The sequence below is a fragment of the Chroicocephalus ridibundus genome, chromosome 22 (assembly GCF_963924245.1).
Source record: "Chroicocephalus ridibundus chromosome 22, bChrRid1.1, whole genome shotgun sequence".
Taxonomy (NCBI): Eukaryota; Metazoa; Chordata; class Aves; order Charadriiformes; family Laridae; genus Chroicocephalus; species Chroicocephalus ridibundus.
In genome coordinates, this window is record NC_086305.1 from 5,845,338 (window position 1) to 5,865,844 (window position 20,507).

Sequence of the window (20,507 nt, forward strand, 5' to 3'; positions counted from 1 at the left end):
CTTCCGGGGCGGGCGGGAGCGCTTCCGGGTGGCGGGGCGGGGGCGGCCGGGGCGATGGGGCGGCCGTAGGGTCTCGCCATGAGGTACAACGAGCGGGAGCTGCTGTTCCTGGCCCGGCAGCCCGCCGAGAAGGCGGCCGAGATCTTGATGCGGCTGCCCAAGAAGGGGAGCGGTGAGGAGGAGCTGGCGGGGAGGACTGGGAAGGGCCGGGAGGGGGCTGGACGAGGAAGGCCTGAGAGGAAGGACGAGGGGAGGCGGGAATGGGGGGAGGCGGGAATGGGGGGAAGCTGGTAGGGGCGTAGGGCAGGACCCGTGGTAACCGGAGGGCCAGGACTGGAGAATCGGGACTGGAGTCGTTGTGGGACAGAGATAGAGGGGGACTGGGGGAGAGGGATGGGGAGAACTGGGCGGCAGGACCAGAAGAGAAGCGGGATTAGGAAACTGGGAGTGGGACCAGAGCAGGACTGGGAGTATTGGACAGGGGGTAGGACTGGCTGTATTGGGTGGGCAGGACTTTGGGGGATTGGGAGGCAGGACTGGGAACAGACTGGGAGGACTGGTGTGTAGGAGTGGGGAGCAGGAGTGGCGGCACGTAGACCAGGGGGTACAGGATCGAGGGGGGCTGGAGCAGGGGGGGGGGTGCGGCTGGGAACAGCGTGGCTGGTTGGGGCCACAAGAGGCCACGGTATCGGAGGAAGCTCTTTCCTGAAGTCTCCCAGCAAATTTCCTTGCAAACCAGCACTGGAGTACAAGTGTTAAAGAAGCTCCTTCCCTTGTCCTGGGCCTTTCCTGCGCCCGAGGACCTGCAGCGTTCTGCTGGACTGTGTCCCTCAGAGGTGACATCTGTGCTGGCAGCCCCAGGCAGGGGCTCCCCCAGGGTTTGGAGTGTTCCCTGGGGGTGGCCGAGGTTCCGTCGGCCGCGCCCTGTGTGTGTCCATGACATGGTGCCATGGGTTCTGTCTGCCCAGAGGCCACTCGAGAAGCTGCAGAGTGACTTTGTCGCCTTGTCACCCTGTGGTTTGGTTGATTGGGTGCCATGCTGGGCACTGACGGGTGGAAGGGGCTTCCCTCTGCCCCAGCTGGCTCAGCCCTTCCGCCCACCTCAACGTTCTTTTTCTTTGCAGTGTTAAAGAAACGCCTCGTGAAGCTCGTTGTCAACTTTCTCTTCTACTTCCGGACAGACGAAGCAGAGGTGTGGAATCTGCTTTTTGTTGTTGTTGTTGGTTGTTTTCCTGCCTCTCTCTCCTGTTTCTGTGAATTGATTGTGTGGGTACAGGGACAGAGCCAGGACAGAGCACCCACGTTTCCTCTTCCATCAACTCAGTGAAAACTCGTAGGGGTGAGAAGCAGCACTCCCATCTCCCCGCACCCAGGTGCTTCTCCCATGAGCTTGGAATGAATCTGTTAAACATTGCCCCAAAACTGCAAAAGGTGGAGTCTGTAATGTTTGTTTGTAGGACTGTGCCTTATTGTGCCAAACTGTGAGGGGAAGCTTATGTTTTGCTCTCCCAGGAAAAGAATTAGCCTTATGTCTTCTTTTTTTATGCCAGGAATTTAACTTGTGTGCAATGCTGATTGTTACTGGGAAACTTCTGTGGCCGTACCCTGTCTGTATTGTTATTTTGGGCGTGCAGAAGCCCTGCTTGGGTCTTTCCCCAACACTGGACACTTCTAAGATTCAGGTGGACAGGGTGCTGGGCCATCTTGTCTAGACCGAGCTTTTGCCAAGAAAGGTTGGACCAGATGGTCCTTGAGGTCCCTTCCATCCTGGGGTTCTATAATTCTAGAAAAACAGAAATGAGGGCTGGGACCTTGGGGTTCCGTTTCTGGCTTTGCCGCTGCTGAGATCTGTTGATTTTTAACGAATCCCTTGGTAACTGTTGCTAAAGATTCTCTTGTCCGAAAATGAATATAAAAGCAATGTTAATAATGCGTGCAAAGAAAGCTACTGTGTGCACACTGGTGCTACAAACAAAGGGACTGGAGAGCTTTTAGTGGCATTTTTAGACTGACTCCATCATGAATATTTTATCCAGATAAAGGCTGAGCTCCTGTTTTCAGAAATACCCTTTTCTTCCTTCTGCCGAAGCACAGTCACTAATTGCTGCTTCGCTGAGCTGCAGTTGTGGTTCCCTGGCTGGGGCCGAGGCGCTGAGGGGTCGCTCTGGCACGTGCCTGCGGCTCCTGTGCGGGTGTAGGACGAGGCTCTGAGGACACGGCCCGTCTCCTTCGCTGTCTCTTCCGCTGGCTCCTCTGCTCTCTTCTTTTCTGCTGGTTATTTGTAAGCACTTGTGTGTGTTCTGTGGGAGGTGAGTTCTTGAATGGATCAAAAAGAGTTCAGCAGGTAGCTGGAGGGTGCTGATGTCAAACCATTGTACCAGAAATACACCATAAACCAGGGTTTTCAGTCTCTTCCCTGCTGCCTTATTTGCCTCTCGCATTTTGTTTGGCTTGGACAAAAGAATTCGCTTGTGGGTTGCTTTTGTTTATAGCTTATATCACCCTTTGGTTCTCCTGTCCTTGCTCAGTGTGTGCTGGGTAGCAAATAGTTCCTGCCATTTGTCTGTTTGTCCTGAGCTGTTCTAGTTCATGACACGCTGTTCTTAACCTCCTGCAAGGCCTCAGGACTCACAGAGCACAACGGGAGTCGTTCTGTGTGTCATGTTAAATATTTCGTCTTCATTTGATTTACTGAGCAAGGAAGCAAACTTCTTTGCTGTCTTTGCATCACAGAAATGAATGCTAAAGCCCAGACTGAATCTGAGCAAGTAGAAATGATTAACACCTAATTAATGTGCGCAAAGTGTTACAGGTAAGACTAGCCCAACGAAGCAGGTCAGCAGACACAAAAAGGTTGATTAAAAGAACATGGAACTTTCATGCAATTAGACTGAATTACTTTAAAAGTACCACCAGGTTATAAAACTTGCTTAAAAGGCAAACTCTGTGGGTTCAGAGCACTGTCCCACTGGTGGATGGCGCGAGTTAAACCCTCTCTCCGTGTCATTTCCAGCCCATTGGAGCTCTGCTGCTGGAGCACTGCAGGATCATCAAGGAGGAGGAGAACGTCTTCTCAATCAGTGAGTTCTACGGATGCATTCCCTTTGCGTTCCCCTTACGGCAAATAGTGCTACGTGAAAGGAAATATTTTACTGCTTAGTTCCTGCTTTTCCCTCGGGTTCTCTGGTAACAGTGGGGTTAGTGCTCCTCAGCCCTTCTCCTCACTGGGATTTGTGCTCCTCAGCCCTCTCCTCCTCAGCTGCTGGTTGTTCCTCTGGCGTTGCGTCCCCCATCCCGAGGACAGCTGTATTTCAGCCGCGTTTCATTGCTGTATTTCATACAGCTGTATTTCAGCCGCGTTTCATTGCTGTATTTCATACAGCTGTATTTCAGCCGCGTTTCATTGCTGTATTTCATACAGCTGTATTTCAGCCGCGTTTCATTGCTGGCTGAAACAGTCGGTGTGATTCGCGCAGCTGCACGTGAGGAGAGAAGCAGTAACAACAGACGAGACAACGGCTTGTGGCAATCCCTCTCTGGGAGGGTTCGGTGCTGACAGATCGCTGCTTCTGTGCTATTGCACTTTATCAGAAAAAAAGTGAGCCTCAGATAAACCATCTGTCGGGCTAATCTAGCACCAGTCCTCCCGCCACGCCGTTTGTCCTTGTGTTGATAGCCGTGGCTCCAGCTGGTTCGTGGTGTGTCGTCCTTTGTAAGCAGCCTTTCATCCAACAACTAATCATTGTGCGAGAGGTATGTGGCGAAAATAACAGGATGTTTCTCCAAGGCCATCCCCGTATCTTTTGGCCTGGTTGTCGGGCACAGCTGCTTTTTTGTGCAGAGCCTTGTCTCCTCTTTCAGCCGGGAGAGGTGGTGTTCTCGCTCTCTCCAAAGGACCCTCAAACAGCCTGAACGTACCGATCTCTCTAAGCACCGCGCTCCGAATTTCTGGGGGTTTAGGACTCTTGGGAGCTCTGGTGAATGAGGATTCACGAGAAAAGTGTTAAAACCGATGGCAGTTGGTGTCAGATTGTGTCTCTGCACAGTAGCCCTGAGGGGTTTGATGCAGCCTGACCCAGTTATTTCTCGGCAGCAGCCTAGATCTCCGTGGACTCTGTACTAAAGAGCAGAGCTCTGGGGACAATGTAATTAATTAGATGTCCTGATTCTGTCTTGGTAAAGAACTGGAGTTGCATGGGGACTTGCGTTCCACTGTGCACAGTACCAAATTCCCAAAAGCCTCGAGCAAAGACAGGTCGGTGCCTTCTCCAAGTGCAGTTGAACTCCTCAGATGGCTGCCCTCTGCGTATATCGAAATCACTTCCTCGGGGCCATTTTCCACTTCGGTTACTAAATCTCTGGTGACTGCTTGCAAGGAGGCGCGGGGAGTTTCAGTCCCGAATCTGGCCTTGCTGGTCTGGTTCGGTTCCAAGCTGTCGCTCTCGGTTTGAGAAGTCGCTCTTTCCTTTCCGAAGTCTTTGGCTGCTATAAACTGTGGGCAGCCGCTCTGGGCCAGGCACGAGCCACCCAGGCTAAGGGGGAAGGGACAGAGGCCTGGGTTACCAACTCGCTCACAGATCATCTTAGTTGATCAGAGGTGCTAATTGTGGCCTGGCAGAGTCTGGCTGTTGCCAGGGAAGGAGAGAGTAGAGCGCAGGCAGCTCCACCAGGACCTCCCACATCTCTTTTCCTTATCCCTGGCAGGTTTCGTTGAGGAGCCGGAGAGGAAATACTGCTTCGAATGTGACAGTGAGGAGCAGTGTCAGGAGTGGATCGAGGCACTCAAGCGAGCCAGGTAGGCAGAGCCACCAGCACGAGCTCTGCGTTCGGCACTCTGTGCTGTTTTCTGGGATCAACTTGTGGTGAACCCGGGGCAGAAAGTGGTCGTCTCCTCCCAAGCAAGCTTCCCTCCAGCTCTAAATAGCATCTGAAACTTCTCCACATCCTTTTCTGCTCAGCCTGCCGCATGCTCTGTTCCTGTCTTACAGCTATGAGTTCATGAGGAGGTGCTTGATTTTCTACCGGAACGAGATCCAGAAAATGACAGGGAAGGTGAGTCCCTTGAAGTCAGCTTGTGAGGTGGTGACCGGTGGGTTTGGACTGGACCTGGTGGTCTCCGGTCCTGCCCCCGGCCCTGCGCAAGGCTGTTTGCTGCCGTGTGTGTGAAAGCGATCCTGTAGCAAGCCAGCTCCTGGAGCCATGGTCAGCCAGACCTGAGACTCTTCCTCTGCCGAGCAGCCCACGTTGTCGTGCTCAGCTCCAGCCCTTGTACGCGCACGCTTCCAGTGGTGGAGCAGCCCGAGGTTTGTAGCCGGACGGGTCTGGCCTGGGCTAGCGCAGACTCCCACGGGTGCTCTGGAAGAGGTCACAGGCAGCTCTGGCCAGATCAGAGCGTACGTGGGTTGAGATGCTGCTCACAGCTCTGCCAGGCTCCTCGGAGCGTCCTGGGCAGAGAGGGCTGAATACAGCCCATGAACCCCGGTTATCCGCTGTCCTCCTGAGGGCTGCTGCACTTCCTGCACCAGAAACGGCAGCCAGGGGCTGGACTGGGGTAAATCCAGCACGCAGCCGGGAATCAGTGCCCGGCTCAAGCCCAGCCCCAGCTGCAGGCTCCCCCCTTGTCTCGTCTCACTGGTGCCTTCCCTGTACCTTGCTGCAGGACCCCCTGGAGCAGTACGGGATCTCCGAGGAAGCCCGATTCCAGCTGGGAACACACAAGCAATAACCCCCTCGCCTGGGCTGAACTGGCTTCTTGCCCCGGAGGGTCACCCCCAAGCTCCCCCAGGAAGAACAGCAGCAGTTCCCCACAGCGGTGACCAAGTGACTTTTTAATTTATTAGCCAAATAATTTTGTATGATTTTTTTTTTTTTTTTAAAAAGGGAATTCATTGCACATTCCCGCTTGCCCCAGCTGTGGGGTCAGCCAGGCTTAACTGCTCCCTGCAGCCTGTGCCCTTGAGCCGACACCGCCCTCCTGCAGCGGTGGGAGTAAAACCCAGAGCCGGGGAGGCAGGGACTGAGCAGCTCCCAGCACCTGCTGTCCTGTCCTCCAGCTCCGGCGCAGGCCCTGAGCCAGCCCCGGCCCTCCCCTTCCTCCCTGGCCCTCTCCTGCAGGGAGCTGCTGGGCTTTTCTGGCTCAGGATCTTCCCGCAGGCAGGGCAGCCCTGGCGGGTTGTTCATCCCCTTGCTGTAAGAGGATGCTCCAGCTGATTGCGTTTCTGTGCTTGCAGGGTTAACCCTGTCGTGCCCTCTTTTCATTCCAAAGCCATTTCGGTTGCCGAGACCCGCAGGCAGAGCCTGATGGCCAAGCCTTTGAGCAAGGAGGAGCGGGAAGCCTTCCTTTAACACGGGGAGAGCTCAGCCACAGCTCGGGCTGGCAGGGAGGGGGCACCCACTCCCCCCTGTCAAGGCAGCAGTGTCTGTGCAGCCACCAGCACCTGCCTCTTGGGGTTATTTTCTTCTTTTCCCTTCTCTGGGCAGGCGGTGCTAATTCCTAGAGGCTTGATGAAGCTCGCGCTCCAAACCATTAGAGCACTCTCACAGATGCATTCGAGAACAAAGCTGCGAAGCGCAAGGGAGCCGAGCCAGGGCTGAGCGCTCTGTGGTGTGATCCTGCTTCCCTCTGCAGCGCTGGGGGCTGGGCTAAGCCCTGCACTTGGCTTCCCGGAGAGGAAAGCCAGATGGAGGGGGTTGCAAAGACAGGAACTGCTCCGCTTTGGCTGGGTGGTTGAGCTTCAGGGCATGCCGAAGTTAAGCCCAGGGAGCGCGCGAAGGCTGGGCATTAACGCTTCATTCCCTGAGCCGCCGCTGCAGGTTTTCTCCCCTTTGTGAGCGTCCAAAGGGAAAGACCAGAAAACTGCGCCAAGGTCACGGCGAGCTGCCAGGAACAAGGGCTGCCTTCCCTGGGGCTCCTGTAACCGAGAGATAAGCGTTAAGGAACAAAGTCTCTCCTGGAGGCTCTGCACCGTCAGCCATCGCTCCGGCTGCAGGAAGGAAAGCTGCGCCCAGCGCTGAGGGACAGAAGGACACTCCCCACAGGGACAGAGAGACATTCCCTGCGGCGGCAGGGGTGCAGCTGGCTGCAGCAGCAGCCCTGGGACTAGACTGGGAAAAGCTCCAGGAAAGGCCCCTTGGGAAGGTCCCAGGTAACGTCGTCAGGCAGTTGATGACGGAAGGAACTCGAGTCGCTGCTGGGGCAGGCGACCGCAGCAGAAGGGCAGTGCCCGAGCGCTGGGCATGGCAGCTCTGGGCTTGAAGGGCAGTTTTGGGTCTCTTCCCCTTCGGCCGGGAATCGACACCAAACCAAGAGCCCATATTGCGAGCTTTAAGTGGCCTGGCCTTTCCTCTTTACCTCATGCTGCTGGGTACCAGGAGAGTGGCAGATGTCACTGATGCTTTATTTTTAACCTCAAAGCCAAGATTTTTCCCTTTCCCTCCGATGGTTCCAGGTGCTTGCTCCAGAATTACCAAAATAAGCAGAGGGGCAGCTGTCCTGCATAATAAGCTGAGGCATGACAGGGTGGCAGGAGAAAATAGGGCAGTTTTGAAGACAGATGGCAACTCTGGGGGAAGCAGCAATGAGGGATTAAAAGCAGGAAGGTTCAAGAGCCTGTGCTTTAGGGAATTAGTGTCCTCAGATGACTTCAAAGTGCATTTTAATCCTCACAAGCCTGCTCTGCTTTACCTCAGCACAGGGGCACGTTCCTGCCGTGCTGGTGGGGGGTCACGCAGCAGCTTTACTTACTGTGAAAGAGGGATGTGTCTGGTCGCTGGAGAGAGGACGGACGGACGCGCTCCGGGCGCGGTGGCAGGAGGACCAGAGCTGCGCTGCAGCCGCTGCTCCCTCTCCGGCAGCGCGGGCTGGGCCGGGCCGACGTGGGCTCCCCATCGCAGGTCTCCCAGCTCCGGCTTCGGCGCTGGTTTACCAGCAGCGAGCGGTGCCGCAGCTCCTGCCAGCCATGTCCAGGGGCAGAACACCCGCGTCCCCCCACTCGGCTCCCCAAGGTTCAGCATTAGTGAATTCTTCCATACGCAAAGTCAGCCCGCCTAGAAACGAAACCCCGGGAGTCCTGCCAACGTTCAGCCATTTCTAGCAAAGAAACCCCTAGTGCTACAGCGAAGGGTCACCGTTTCTGCCAGCCACCTTCAGCGCTTCCCACCCGCGTGCCTTCGGGACTGTCACTCCCTACGCGCCTTTCAGAGCTGACACCCACCAGCTCCACTGTACGTACAATGGGCATTTATTGGGTTGGTGTTTTTTTTTTTTAAGATGTTCTGGGGAACAGTTGGGCGAGTGAGAGATAATCCCAACACTTATTTAAGAAGCAACAATGACATTTCTTAACTGAATGTAAGACAAATGCTGTGAAGAGTTACACGGGCCGGGGGCAGGCCCAGTAACGTACTTGGATCAACTTGTAGAGTAGCGCGAGGACACTGGGGTAGGTTTCAGGAGTGAGGGACGATGGTACTTCTAGACACTTCGAGATCTGCATCAACTGCTGGTGATTTATAGACAATTGTTTATTTTTCACACTCTGGTCACTGCGTTTTGTATGTCAGTTCCCAGGAGCGCAGCGTACAGGCTCCCTGACTGTGGACTGAAGCCGTTTCTCTCTTGTACAGTGACCATTGCCAATAAAAACTTGTTTTAATCTTTTGTGGCAGTCGGAGGTGGTGTGTGAAACCCCAGCCTTGGCCGGGGAGGGGTGGCTGGAGCGGGCTCGGGGTCCGGCCAGGGCGGTGGCCGTCAGCCCCTGGGGTCGGCACAGCCGGGATCGCCTCTGAGCTGCAGGGGCTGCGCTGGAGCTGCACCTTCAGCCCCGGCTGCTGACGGCTCCGTAACGTGATTTTTAGAGGCCTTTTGCTACCGGAGCCGAGCGCTTGGCTGTGGCTCGAGTGATGAACGCGGTGAGGAAGCTGCGCTGGGTCAACCTCGAACCATCTGAAAACCTGCCTCGCGCCAGGAGCCGTGTGAGGGAAGTGGGGGCTTCCGCTCGTTTTCGGAATCCTACGGCGAATTCACCTGGGAAGCCTTTCGGCCCCATCCCTTCCCAAGTGCAAATCCGTCACCTGGCTGGTTTCGGTTTCATTACGCTGGTGAAATTACGGGCTAAAAGGGAAGACGGGAAATGTCCCCGGGGTGGGGTGTAATGTCACCGGCGTGATAAACCCCCAGAGCTCAACCGTCCCCAGCGCCGCCCCGGGCCGGGGGGAAGCGGGGGCTGCCCCGGCGCTGCCGCGGAACGTCCCCATTCCTCGGCGGCCACCGAGGGCCGTCCCCGGCTGCCGCAGTGACACTCCACAACAGTACGGTGTATTAAAATACATACACTTTAATATAAAGACAAAACTTCCAAAGCATCGTTTCAATTACAAATCAAGGTAAAGACACAAGAAATTAAGTGGAGGGAGGGGAGAAAAAAACCCTAACTCTTACATTGTGGAGAATTAGAAAGGCAGGGTGGAAATATATATATTATACATACATATATACACACCAGAAGAATTCACGCTACTTCTATGGAAGAATGAAAGGAATGACAGGACAACTTACCGGTATAAAAAAAAAAAAAAAAAAAAAAAAAACCAAAACAAAAACAAAACAACAAAAAAAACCAAACCAAAGAAAAAAAAACCAAACCAAAAAAAAAAAAAAAGATAAATTAGGGGAAGTTTGAATTTTAAATAATTCAGTTTAATAGGCTAAATTATATAAACTAATTCCTATTCACTAGGAAACATCCCATATCACTGTTCTAAGAAAATGGGTTTGTTTTTTTTTTTAAAAAATCCATTGAAAAATGGATTTTTATTAGTAGTTAAAAGTTTACTAATCAATTCCTGAGCAACAGCAACCTCATAATCTACCGCTTTCCCCATCGAAGTCCCACTCAGCGAGGGCAGGCGCTCACTCCTAAAAAGTTTTAAGTAGAACAGAGACCTAAAAAGTTGGTTTTTTTTTTTTTTTAATTGGAAATGGATCGCTTCAACAATTAATAGGTTAAAACAAAAAAGCCAAGCAGGATGGACCGACCCACTGCCACCTCAGCAACGCCAGAAACGAGACCTTGCTCGCGAATGATTCGACTGCACCCGAAAAGCCGCCAGATGTACCACGGAAAACCCAAAGGATCACAAACTTGAGAACTTCAGGGTCAACAGCGTCAAGCTTTGAATTTTAAGATGTGATTTTGTATTTTAAACGATAAAAAAAAAAACTTCCGAAACCTCTTCCGAAAGAGAGTCGCAAACAGCAAATATCCGGGAGAAGCGTTTCCCATTTTTTTCTTTTGTCTCGGGTTTAAACCCTGAAGTTCACAATAACAGCAACTTTTATTGCAATGTTCAGACTAAATAGATATTTATATATTTATAATGCATAAGGATAAATAAAATATGGCACAACAACATTTTTAAAAACTGGTAATCCGTCTTTCAGTGAAAACCTGATATGCAAGCTACGGAAGTGTTGGAGCAAAGAAAGGAGGGGGAAAAAAACCAAACCAACTTATAACAGCCATAAAACTTCAAATACTCGCCCGCTGACCACACATCTGCGCTTCCAAAAAAGCCAATTCTTGCAATTTTTTATTTTTTTTTTTTTTTTCCTCAGTGCTGCAAAGATAGTTCACAAAAACACTGTCTAGTTTCTTCTCCCCCCAAACTGTGATTTTTAAGAGCCGTTCCTGTTGGTTCGCCGCCCGCCGTACAACGGCCGTCCCGGGGCTGACGACACCGTCGCCCCCGAGCTCCCGATGCTCCACCGCTTCACGCCTTTGGCTCAGGCAAACCAAGAGCAGCAGAATTTCCCCGGCCAGGCCCCCCCTGAGCTGGGGCAACTCCCTCCCAGAGCAAACCAAACCCCAACAACGGTCGGGTTTCCCTACCCTGTCGTATTCAGGACTGATTGCAGCCCAGAAAGCAAACGGCTGATACAAAGGACGTGATCGACCCAAGCCGCCCAACGTCGGCGCTAGGACAACATCGCCGAGTCCTAACGAAGGGCTCCTCTGCCATCGGCCCCAGCGAGGGACCGCGGTTGTTACTCGTGCTCGGGGTGATCAGCACCAACCCCGGACCCGGCGGGGAAGGAAGGAGACGGGGAAGTCCCCGCCGGGAGCGGAGTCACCATCAGCAGCTTGAGAACAAGCTCCCGGCGCTGGACGTCTCCTCTCCCAGCAATGCGGCAAGACCTGGAGTGGGGCAGGGGACCCGGGCTGATGGAGCAGCCTTGTGTCATGTAAAGGTCCCATCCTGCACCCCGCCCCGGCCCTGGGTCCGCAGAGCCACCCTGCTGCCCACAGCAACGAGTCCCTGCTGCAGGAGCATCACGAGGGCACAGGTCCCACAGCTCCTTGTGCCGGGGCCACCGGCGCGGCCACAGGAGTCCCAAAAAGGTGGGCCCTCTGAATAAAGCCATAGATGGAAGTGCATGGTGGCCCTCAAACTGCTGCCAGTGACTCTGTGTCCCACCAAAAACCATCACCTGAACAAGAGCCAACTCTGCCCCCTGCCCCACGGCAGATACCAGCTCTGCAGCCACTGATGCTCTCCCCTGCTCAGCCCCCTCCGCTCCCACCCTCCTCCAAGTGGAAAAATAATGGTTGTGGGGGGGGGGGGGTGGGGAGCAGATGTTGCTTTCTAAATACACAATCCTAGCAAGAATCAAACCACGAGGGTCCCCTGGAGACAACCCCAAGCTGCCTGTCCATGGCCTCGTCACTCCAGAGTAAAGACCTTCTCCCAGCAGGGGAAGCCCAGCAGCGCGGGAAGACGGAGCCGCGGGAAGACGGAGCCTCCTCCGCAGGAAGGCTGGGGTGAGGCAGAACGCGGTCACCGTGGGGAGTACATCCACCCTGGTGTGGAGCACCCAACCTGCAAACGCCGTTGTGGCCCTACCGCGTCCGGGATGAATCTGCACCCCAAGAGAAGCAGAAGAGGAAGGTCTGGCTCACACCCACCTCCCATTTATCTTCCGAGGCAAAGCGACAATCCCAGCTAAGTCTGCACGGAGAATCATAGACCAGCCTGGGTGGGAAGGGACCTTTAAAGGTCGTCTGGTCCAACCCCCGAAGAAGGGGGCTGAGGAAGAAGTGTCACCAGTGCCTCTCAGAAGGAAACTCTTGTCCCCAGCAGGGTGAGGGCAGGCACCTACAGGCAGCCACACGCCGGACCCCGCTGCACCGAGCCACGCCGTCAATCCCGACCCGCCACGATGGCCAAGCAGCATGGAGGCAATGCTCCCTTTGGAGATGTTAGAGTTGGATGCAATGGAAGAGCTTATCAAGCCTGAAACCCATCTGCTCAGCAGATGTCAAGCGAAGAAGTTACTCGCTTGGTTAAGTTTGACCAAAGACAGAAAAAAGCTACTCAACACTTTGACTTGAGATTCAACATGTGACGAACAGGTGGGTGAGTGTCAGGCTGAGGAGCATAAAGCTCTTGAGTCACAAAACCAGTGACTGGTAGATCCCTTCACGACCAAGTGATACAACCTTCCTGCCCGGGGTACTCCAGCGGCTGTAGGTTCAATCGCAGATCCAGACCCTACAAGCTCATCTCCATCCCCACATCCCCATCCCACCAGTGAGTCCTGGCACCGGGGGAACTCGGGGTTCACCACCCAGTCTGAGCCGAGCCGAGCCGAGCCAAACCCCCGCCAACAGCAGGGTGACCACAAACCATGCGCTAAAAGATAAAGCGGCTATCGCCACGAGCAAGGAAGGACATGAGACGGGAGCACAAAAAAATACTTCTTTGGCCAAGGAGACAGGAGTTCCTGCTATTAGAAGAAATTAGTAGGAGGCAGCGCTCTGTCTCCAAGTGTCACATACATCTAGGATGGGCTACAGCCCTGTTGTCGGCAGCTTCTCCAAAAAGCAGCTCCACCTCTCTCCTATTGCACCCACAACCGGAAGAGGAGGGGTGAAGATGCTTCCCATCATTCCGGTTGTCCAGCCCGATCCATGCCTTCCTAAAGGAAACAGCCTTCTTCGCCCCAAAACAAGAGGTGACACCGGGACAGCTCGACTTCCCCGTCGTCACCCTGCACACCAGCTCGGGTTCAGCAGCCCAACCCTCCACCTCTCCCGGCCGCTTTCTCCTTCAGCCCCCTTGCACAGCGGCGAGATGTGACTGCTGGGTGCCCCACAGCCCCTGGCTAACGGAGGGATTGTTGCCGAGTGACTAATCGGCAGCAGACGGGGAGTTTCGGTTCAGTGCTCTTGGAGCTCTCCCAGCTTCACAGCACGGTGGGTCTCGATGGACCCGACCCGAGAAGCTCCAGCCAGAGGTAGCGAATCACCAAAAAAGGAAGAGCGCAGGAGGCTCGTTCCCCAGGGCTGACATTTAGCAGCGGGGCACAGGTTTTGCTCAGCACAACGCTCAGGAAGTTCCAATTTTTTTTGGCAACGTACACGCTACAAGATGTATTTTAGCTTCCTGATGAGTCCCTCGCTGGCAGCGGCGGCGTGGAGGAGAGGGAACACGTGTGACAGCCACGAAAGGACTGGACCCGGCAGGATGTGGTAACACAGAAGGAATTCCTTTTTGGAACTGGCTGTTTGGCTTTGATTACTCAAAAGTATCTCCCAATTATTGAAAACAGGTTTCAGACCTCTGGCAGGGCGCTCCTACAGTAGTGTCACGAGGGTCTTGTTCTTGTAGCCATATGGATCAGATCTTCACATCTCAAAGAGCTGCTCCTTCCACAGCCCTACAGCGAGGTAAAGGCTCTCCCCGGGTTGCAGACAGAGGAGAAACAAGTTGAACTTGCTCAAGATCATGGTAAAGCGATAAAAGATCAGGGAGTGGGGCAGACGACAACACAAATCTCTTGGCGACATCTCCCAGCTAACGCAACACTAAGACATCGGTCCAAAACCAGCACTCGCCTGGCGTCCCATCTCCCGCTGCTCCCTCCAAGCGTTAGCTCCTGGAAGCACATCTCAGTGGGGATCACAAGGCGAAGGTGCCAACGGGGTCAGGCCAGGGTGGAAGACACTGGCCAGGCCAGAGCAGCCCCAGGCTCCTGCAGCATGGGCTGCCAAGATGGAAACGTCAGGTCACTGGGAATGACAGCACTGAGGCGATGCAGAGGTAGATGAAGGCCCGGTCCCAGCGGACCCCGGGAGGCTGAAGCAGATGCTCAGCAGGTTGGCCAGCAGGCCAAATCCCTTTCAAGTACGTCCCAAGTACACGTTTGTTCTTGGGTCAGCGTCTGGTTTCCTCTGGCCTTCCCAGCTGACAGCTGGAGAGTCACAGGCTCCAAAATGTTGGGTCATTGAAAATGCCTTGATAGCGCACGCGTGCTGAGCGGCTCGTGCAGCCCATCCCGGGTGGCTGCTCCTGAGCAAGTCCTGCAACAGACCCCAGGTGACCACCCATCGCCAAGGCACCCGCTACCACAGGGGACACTGCGGGACAGAGGGGGTTTTGCTTTTCCACAACATCCAGCAGCGAGAAGATGACAAACTCCTTGCCTGGGGCCTTTGTTCAGAGGGGTCATAGAATCATTTAGGTTGGAAAAGACCTTTACGATCATCGAGTCCAACCGTAAACCTGACACTACAAAGTCCACCACTAATCCTTGTCTGTCTTGCTCCGCAGACACCGATTCCTGACACGCTGTGAACCTCGGGGCAAAGCAAGTCATTCCTGCAGCAAGGACCTGGCCATCCCCGGCAGCAGCGGGGCGATACCGGCCTCCAGCAGGTGTCGGAGAGCACAGCAGGTTCCACAGAGCTCTGGACATCGCTTCCTCCTCCAAACAGGACATCTTTGGCCGTGTCCTGTGAGCACCTTGGGTGTGAGCAGCAGGGAACCTTCCCCATACGGAGAAAGGGATGGCGGCCGAGTTCTCTCGTTGGATGTCTTCTGTGGTTTCAGATGAAAGGGTGGGCACAAGAGGCCCACGGAGCACCGTATCTTGGTCCCTTTTCAGAAAAGGATCTGATAAAAGCAGGGGAAGTAAAGCTTCTACTTGTATTTGCTCACCTCTCTCACCGGGGGTATAAAAGTAGGGGGGAGACACAATTAAGGCTGCTGCCCCTCCAGCAATTGCTCAGGCACAGCCGACCGATTTAAAGCCTTCCGAGACCCGAGCGCTCTGCCGCTTGCTGAGAAGGATGCTAAGGCAGCTCCGCAACTTCCAGTTACCTAAGGATCTGGAAGAAGCTGGAGCTGCCCAACTCCCAGCTGCAAAACATCTGGGTTACATTGTCTTCCTGGATTCCAGGACATAAACTGTGTACGGCTTCCACTAGAAGCTACTGGATGTTTCTCAGCTCTCACCCTCTGAGCATTTTTGGCCTTTTCCAGGTTTTCATCTTGCTGTTAATAACTCAGCAGGACGCACCGCTGTCAAGTCCTCTCCCACACGCCAAGCAGAAAACAGTTCCAAAGTGTCCCTAATTTCCAGGGCTATCAATCCCTTCCCAGTGAAGAAGGCGGCAAGGTTAGATCAACGGTTTCCGCGCACAAAGGCTGCCTATGGAAGACATGCTTCGGAATCAACAAAATAACTGCACTTTGTCCTAAATCTCTACTACGATGGATGAGGTACAAGAGAAAAGGGCTCAAGTGACGTCTGCAGAGGGCGGGGGCTGCTACGGCACCTCTCCCCCACCGCTCTCGAGAACACGACCAGCATCGCGCTCACAACCCTCCCTCCCGGATCCCGGGAGCAGGAGAGAGCACCCGAGGGCAGAGGTATCTTGCCGACTTCAAGCACAGAGGCAGGAGTTAAACACCTACTGCGTGTTTAACGCAGCAATTACTGAAATGCCCAGCTTTTTGTGCCCGCGGGATGCTCCATCAGGGGGCTGGCGGGGCAGGGCTCCGGTCTAAGGTGACTGCCCCATTGCTGGAGGTGGGAGACTCCTTCAGGAGCTCTAGCGACCTGGAAGGGATTTGAGGCCAGCGAGCGCCTGACGCGGAGCGGTCAGTGCCGCCCCTCCGAGCCCAGGGCCAGCAGGCAGATGTTTCCCCAAACCTAAACGTATTTTTCTTCTAGTCATTTTGCTGTTGCAATTCCCCTTCTTTTACTGTAGTTTCCTTTATCGGTGCTCGGTCCAGGCTGAACTACAGACCAGCGTGATTTCTACTTAACGGATCATCCTTCTCCTCACTTTGTGCACTTGAATAAATAAGTCTTTACAAGTTTACTGTGCATTGTACAATCTAAAAAATAAATGAAATAAAGTATATGAAATTTATAAATTTTCATCACATCTCTATAAAATACAGCCGCTGCCGCGAGCGGCGCTTTCTGTACACAGAACACCAAGTCACAATACAATTAACTGCACCAGTTTGATAGCGTGGCAGCACGGTAAGCCAGACTGCGGTGTTTTTGTGAACTACCATTTAGACCTACTTAAAGCAAAGGAATACAAAAGCAAAACGCACTTTTGTCAATAAATGTACACGGCCAAGCCATTTCTGAATCAAGTATCAAAACCCTACTAACAAAATACATCGTACTTGGAACGAAAACAACAAGCTGAGAAATTCTGCTACCTGCACCAGTACAGAAGCGCGACGTTCAGTCTTCCCAAGGTCGGTAACAAGGGCCTGACCAACACCAGGGATTACGCACCCTGGTATGCCAATGACATCCCAAAACCAGTTCCCAGGCAAGCTACCAAAATTCACAGTGACTTGAGTGCCACCAGCAACTGCAAATGGCCCAGTGAAGTAGTTCCAATGGGGCAGGACTTGCATTTCTTGTGTTCAGACTGTGCCTGCGCCGTCCCAGTCGCCCAGGGCCACCCCAGGGACTCCAGCTGCCACTCCAGAGGGGAGCCCCGTGTCCTCCTTCGGAACGGACACCATTCAAACCCACCCAGTTAACAGAGCGCCTGGCTCAGTTCAGATTAAAACAAAGCGTTCGAGAGAGAACTGCCTTTCCCTGCAGCTCACACCGCTGCCAGCCAGGTGGATTTTGGTATATGAACAGAGTTAAGTTGAATAAATAAACTGCAGACCTTTCTGAGAACTGGGTTTGGCGTTGGTCAACCCTCCGAATTCAGCACCAGGATTCAAACTAGAGGCACAGTTCTGACGGATGAAATAGCACCGAGAGGAGGCTCTTTACGTCTCTGCTGGTGTGCCAGTCCTTTATTATTCAGAGAATTTAATAATAAGTTGTATTTATGATTCTAGGTGGAATAAAATAAGTCAAAATTGTTTTCACTTTAAAAAAAGATAAATACTTTATCTAAACTATCAACAATACAAACTGGAGCTTTAAGCATTTCTTTTGCCTTTTTTTTTTTTTTTTTGCCTTTTTTTTTTTTTTTAAACTCAGATTCACAGTAAATATTTTCTCTGTCGTTTAGGTCTTTTCATGTTTTTATTTTGTCCAGTAGTAAGAGAGTAGAAACCCCTGCACAGGCCAGGTGAGCACCTTTCAGTGGAAGCCGAGTGAAGTTGGTCCACGTTGTCCTTGCATAGGTCACATTGGGTTGAGGTAGAAATCCTAGTTACCTGCACAACAGGAGGAGAGGAAGAGACTCATCTAAATAAAAGAGAAAAATCTGCTGTGCGTTAGATGCGTTAATCATTTCTACTTTGCTCCAAGGCCTCGGGAGCAACTCTCGACCCAACCGCAATTAGACAGAAAGGATGTCTCCACGTGACGCACGGCCCCTCCCGGCTATTGCAGTTTTTAGAGCTTTCTGACAGTGTCACCGTATTGAACTCTGTCCTCCTGTGACGGCCCTCGAGTCGGGGGGGAAAACATATTCCTCCACTCAGTACTTCACCTTTTTCTAGCACACACTAACCTGCTTTGAATTTTTTATTAACCTGAGGGAGCAACATTATGAGAAATTCAGTTTAGCCCCTGATTCCGGATTTCAACCCTGGTTCATCAAGGACTCTGAGCACCCGTATTCACACCAAAGTCAGTGAAACTGCTCAAATATTTGACCTATGCTCAAGAGTCACAGGCAGCGGGACAGTACGTCTGTCACGCACCGTCTCCTGGCAGCGTTATTTCTGCTTCTTTGCTCCACAATCCAGCTTTGTCATCCGGCTACTTTTCTCCGCGTGTCACTTTTGTGCCTATTTTACTCAGAACTTTTTTGTGACAGGGACTGTCCCATCCGATGGTACGGAGTCCAGCCCAATACGACCCCAGTTCCAGGCAGGGCAACTGCTTCAGCAGAAGGCTCCACGCTCTTCTCTCACTTGAGCTGCTCACATATACAAGGCCCCGAGCTTAACCCTCTCCCCTCTCACAGAACCACAGACTGGTGGGGGTTGGCAGGGACCACTGGAGATCACCCAGTCCAAGCCCCTGCCAGAGCAGGGTCACCCAGAGCAGGTGGCACAGGAACGCGTCCAGGCGGGGTTGGAATGTCTCCAGAGACGGAGACTCCCCCACCTCTCTGGGCAGCCTGTGCCAGGGCTCTGTCACCCTCACAGCAAAGAAGTTCCTCCTCATGTTGAGATGGAACTTCCCATGGTCAAGTTTCTCCCCCGTCTTCTTTCTATTCGGGGTGTTCCATGCCCCTTCTGTAACGGCATCACACAGGGACACAGGGACCACGTTACTCAAAACTCTTCCTCAGCCTCACTTTCTTGCACAGGAGGGCGGAGATAATACTTACGTGCCTCACAAAAGCCTAACAAGGATTTGTTCATGGAGCAGTTTGATGATGAAGACACTATACACAATGCACAGTCAAAAGAATCTCTCAGGTATATTGTAATTTGAGTCATACGTTTTTATAAGCGGCAAAGAGTATTCAACCATAAATTGTACGTAGCTTTGGTATCAGCGAACAGCAACAACATCAAAGACCTACAAGAAAAGCATGGAGCAAGCTCTGGGGCCTAACACACTGATTGAACTTCGCAAGCGCAAGCCGTTACATCGGGATGCCACAGAGTATTTTCATTAACAACAGTACCCAACTCTGTGGTGGTACACTTTATTCGGGAGTTGCTCTAAAGGCATTTAAATACTTGCTTCAGTAGAAACGCATACAGTCTGCGGAAACTCTCCTCTCTTCTACGGCCCCAGCCTTTATGAAGCATGGACCAGTTAACCCTGCAGATTCCCTGCGTTCTCATTCACAGTCTACCCAGTAAGCCAGTGGTTGCATAAATACAGCATCTGGTGGTTTCTGTCAGCCCTAGCAGGCAAGTCCGATACAGCTGCAGTGCACAGAGAAATTACAACCCCTCTTTGCTACCTGCGGTTGTGTGTTCCAGTGATGCAGGGGGCACATTAACTGCAACGCAAGATCAGTGCATTTGCTCTCCAAGACAAAGCTGCAGCTTGTAACCTAGAGATTTTTGACGTTAGGATTATTTAGAGCAGCTGTTGTTGGCTGAGGGTGAAAACAAGACCACCACATTGCCACGTACAGTCACAAAGCAGCACCATCCCGCGTCCCAACGCTACGCGAACATGGGCTTGTGGAAATGCAACAGTCTGCGTCGGAGAGGGGAGGGGGGAATCAAAGTAGGCAACAGCCACTTCCCGTAAGTGTATAAAACCATACTTAAAAATAGACATTTCCTCCTGATTGCTGATCTTTGGAAATAAACATTTTCATAAAGTGATCCCAACCTGAACACAATCCTAATGTCAGATGAGCCAGAGCAGAGTTACCATTGCAAGCACTCCTTGTCGAGAAATCCTGACTCCCAGAACAGAGAGCGTTAAGACTCTCCATCCTCTGCCATCAGATCATTTGCTTCCCACATTTTAGAGGTTTCTCTGTTTCACAGAGCCCACCCCCAACCTATCTCTGCAAAGGAAGAAGCATCATTCAGCATCTCGTACAAAACTCCTCTTTTTTGTTCTCTAGCCTTACCTTACAAAATAAGAACTGTTAGCTAAGCAAGCTCTTTATCGTGGCTTAACCCCAGAAAGGTGCGAAGCATAAGGAGACTGCATGCCAAGTGTAACCCACATAGCGGAGGTGCCGGCTGCGTTGGACTGCGTGATCATGGGCGCGGACTGGGCCAGCGCCAAACGGGGCAGAGGCGGGTGATGGACTGTAAAGGAGGGGCGGGAGGTTTTGTGCTGGAGAGAAGCTAGCTTAATAGACAAAGAAGCGTTAGCAGCTTGGACAGAAGCGGCAGAAGAGGATGGCAAAAAAGCGTCGCTAGGTGGGATGGATGGCAGGTTCTGCAGAAGCGCAGGCTCGGAGTTAGAAGCAAGTAATGGAGGAGGTGGGGGCAAGGAAACGTTAGGAGGGGGCGGAGGGGAATGGAAAACAGATTGCACTGGCGCTCTGTTGAGGTGCTGAGCAGATCTAGTCTCACTAGATGTTACTAAATTAGAGGAAGGGGGTGGGAAGGATGAGGATGAGGTGCTGGCAACAGCCTGCAGAGGGTTTAAGCTTAGCACTGTGCTGCTAGAGACAGCACTGCTGCTGAAACTGGCTCCAAATTGATGAGGAGAGGAGGCAGAAGGCACCGCATGGTTAAAAATACCTGCAAACAGGAGAGAAAAACTCAGCTTCAACAGATGGGCTTTGTACAGT

General features: G+C 52.8%; 2 protein-coding genes across 10 annotated transcripts in view; one reads left to right on the plus strand and one right to left on the minus strand.

Moving 5' to 3' along the window:
• The first annotated feature begins 19 nt into the window (after positions 1-19).
• On the plus strand, positions 20-8,659 carry PLEKHJ1 (pleckstrin homology domain containing J1). The gene is made up of 6 exons (XM_063358200.1): positions 20-172; positions 1,125-1,192; positions 3,014-3,080; positions 4,705-4,795; positions 4,989-5,052; positions 5,660-8,659. The coding sequence occupies exons 1-6, from the start codon at positions 79-81 to the stop codon at positions 5,723-5,725; spliced, it is 450 nt and encodes a 149-aa protein (XP_063214270.1). The 5' UTR covers positions 20-78; the 3' UTR covers positions 5,726-8,659.
• Positions 8,660-9,641: 982 nt separating this feature from the next.
• The window catches only part of DOT1L (DOT1 like histone lysine methyltransferase), an 80,249-nt gene continuing 69,383 nt past the window's right edge, over positions 9,642-20,507 (minus strand). For 6 of the 9 annotated variants that reach the window (XM_063357795.1, XM_063357794.1, XM_063357797.1 and 3 more), the window contains one exon: positions 9,642-20,457. In XM_063357795.1, the coding sequence (XP_063213865.1) occupies positions 19,868-20,457 (590 nt within the window). In that variant the 3' untranslated portion in view covers positions 9,642-19,867. The remainder of the gene's footprint in view (positions 20,458-20,507) is intronic. The other 3 variants (XR_010073912.1, XM_063357798.1, XM_063357793.1) reach the window with 2 other exon arrangements.

Excerpts from the sequence above, each read along its gene's own strand:
- PLEKHJ1 (XM_063358200.1), top strand. The coding sequence starts at position 79 with ATGAGGTACAACGAGCGGGAGCTGCTGTTCCTGGCCCGGCAGCCCGCC. Across the intron at positions 173-1,124 it reads GCTGCCCAAGAAGGGGAGCG|TGTTAAAGAAACGCCTCGTG; the intron begins GTGAGGAGGAGC and ends TTTTCTTTGCAG. Across the intron at positions 3,081-4,704 it reads GGAGAACGTCTTCTCAATCA|GTTTCGTTGAGGAGCCGGAG; the intron begins GTGAGTTCTACG and ends TATCCCTGGCAG.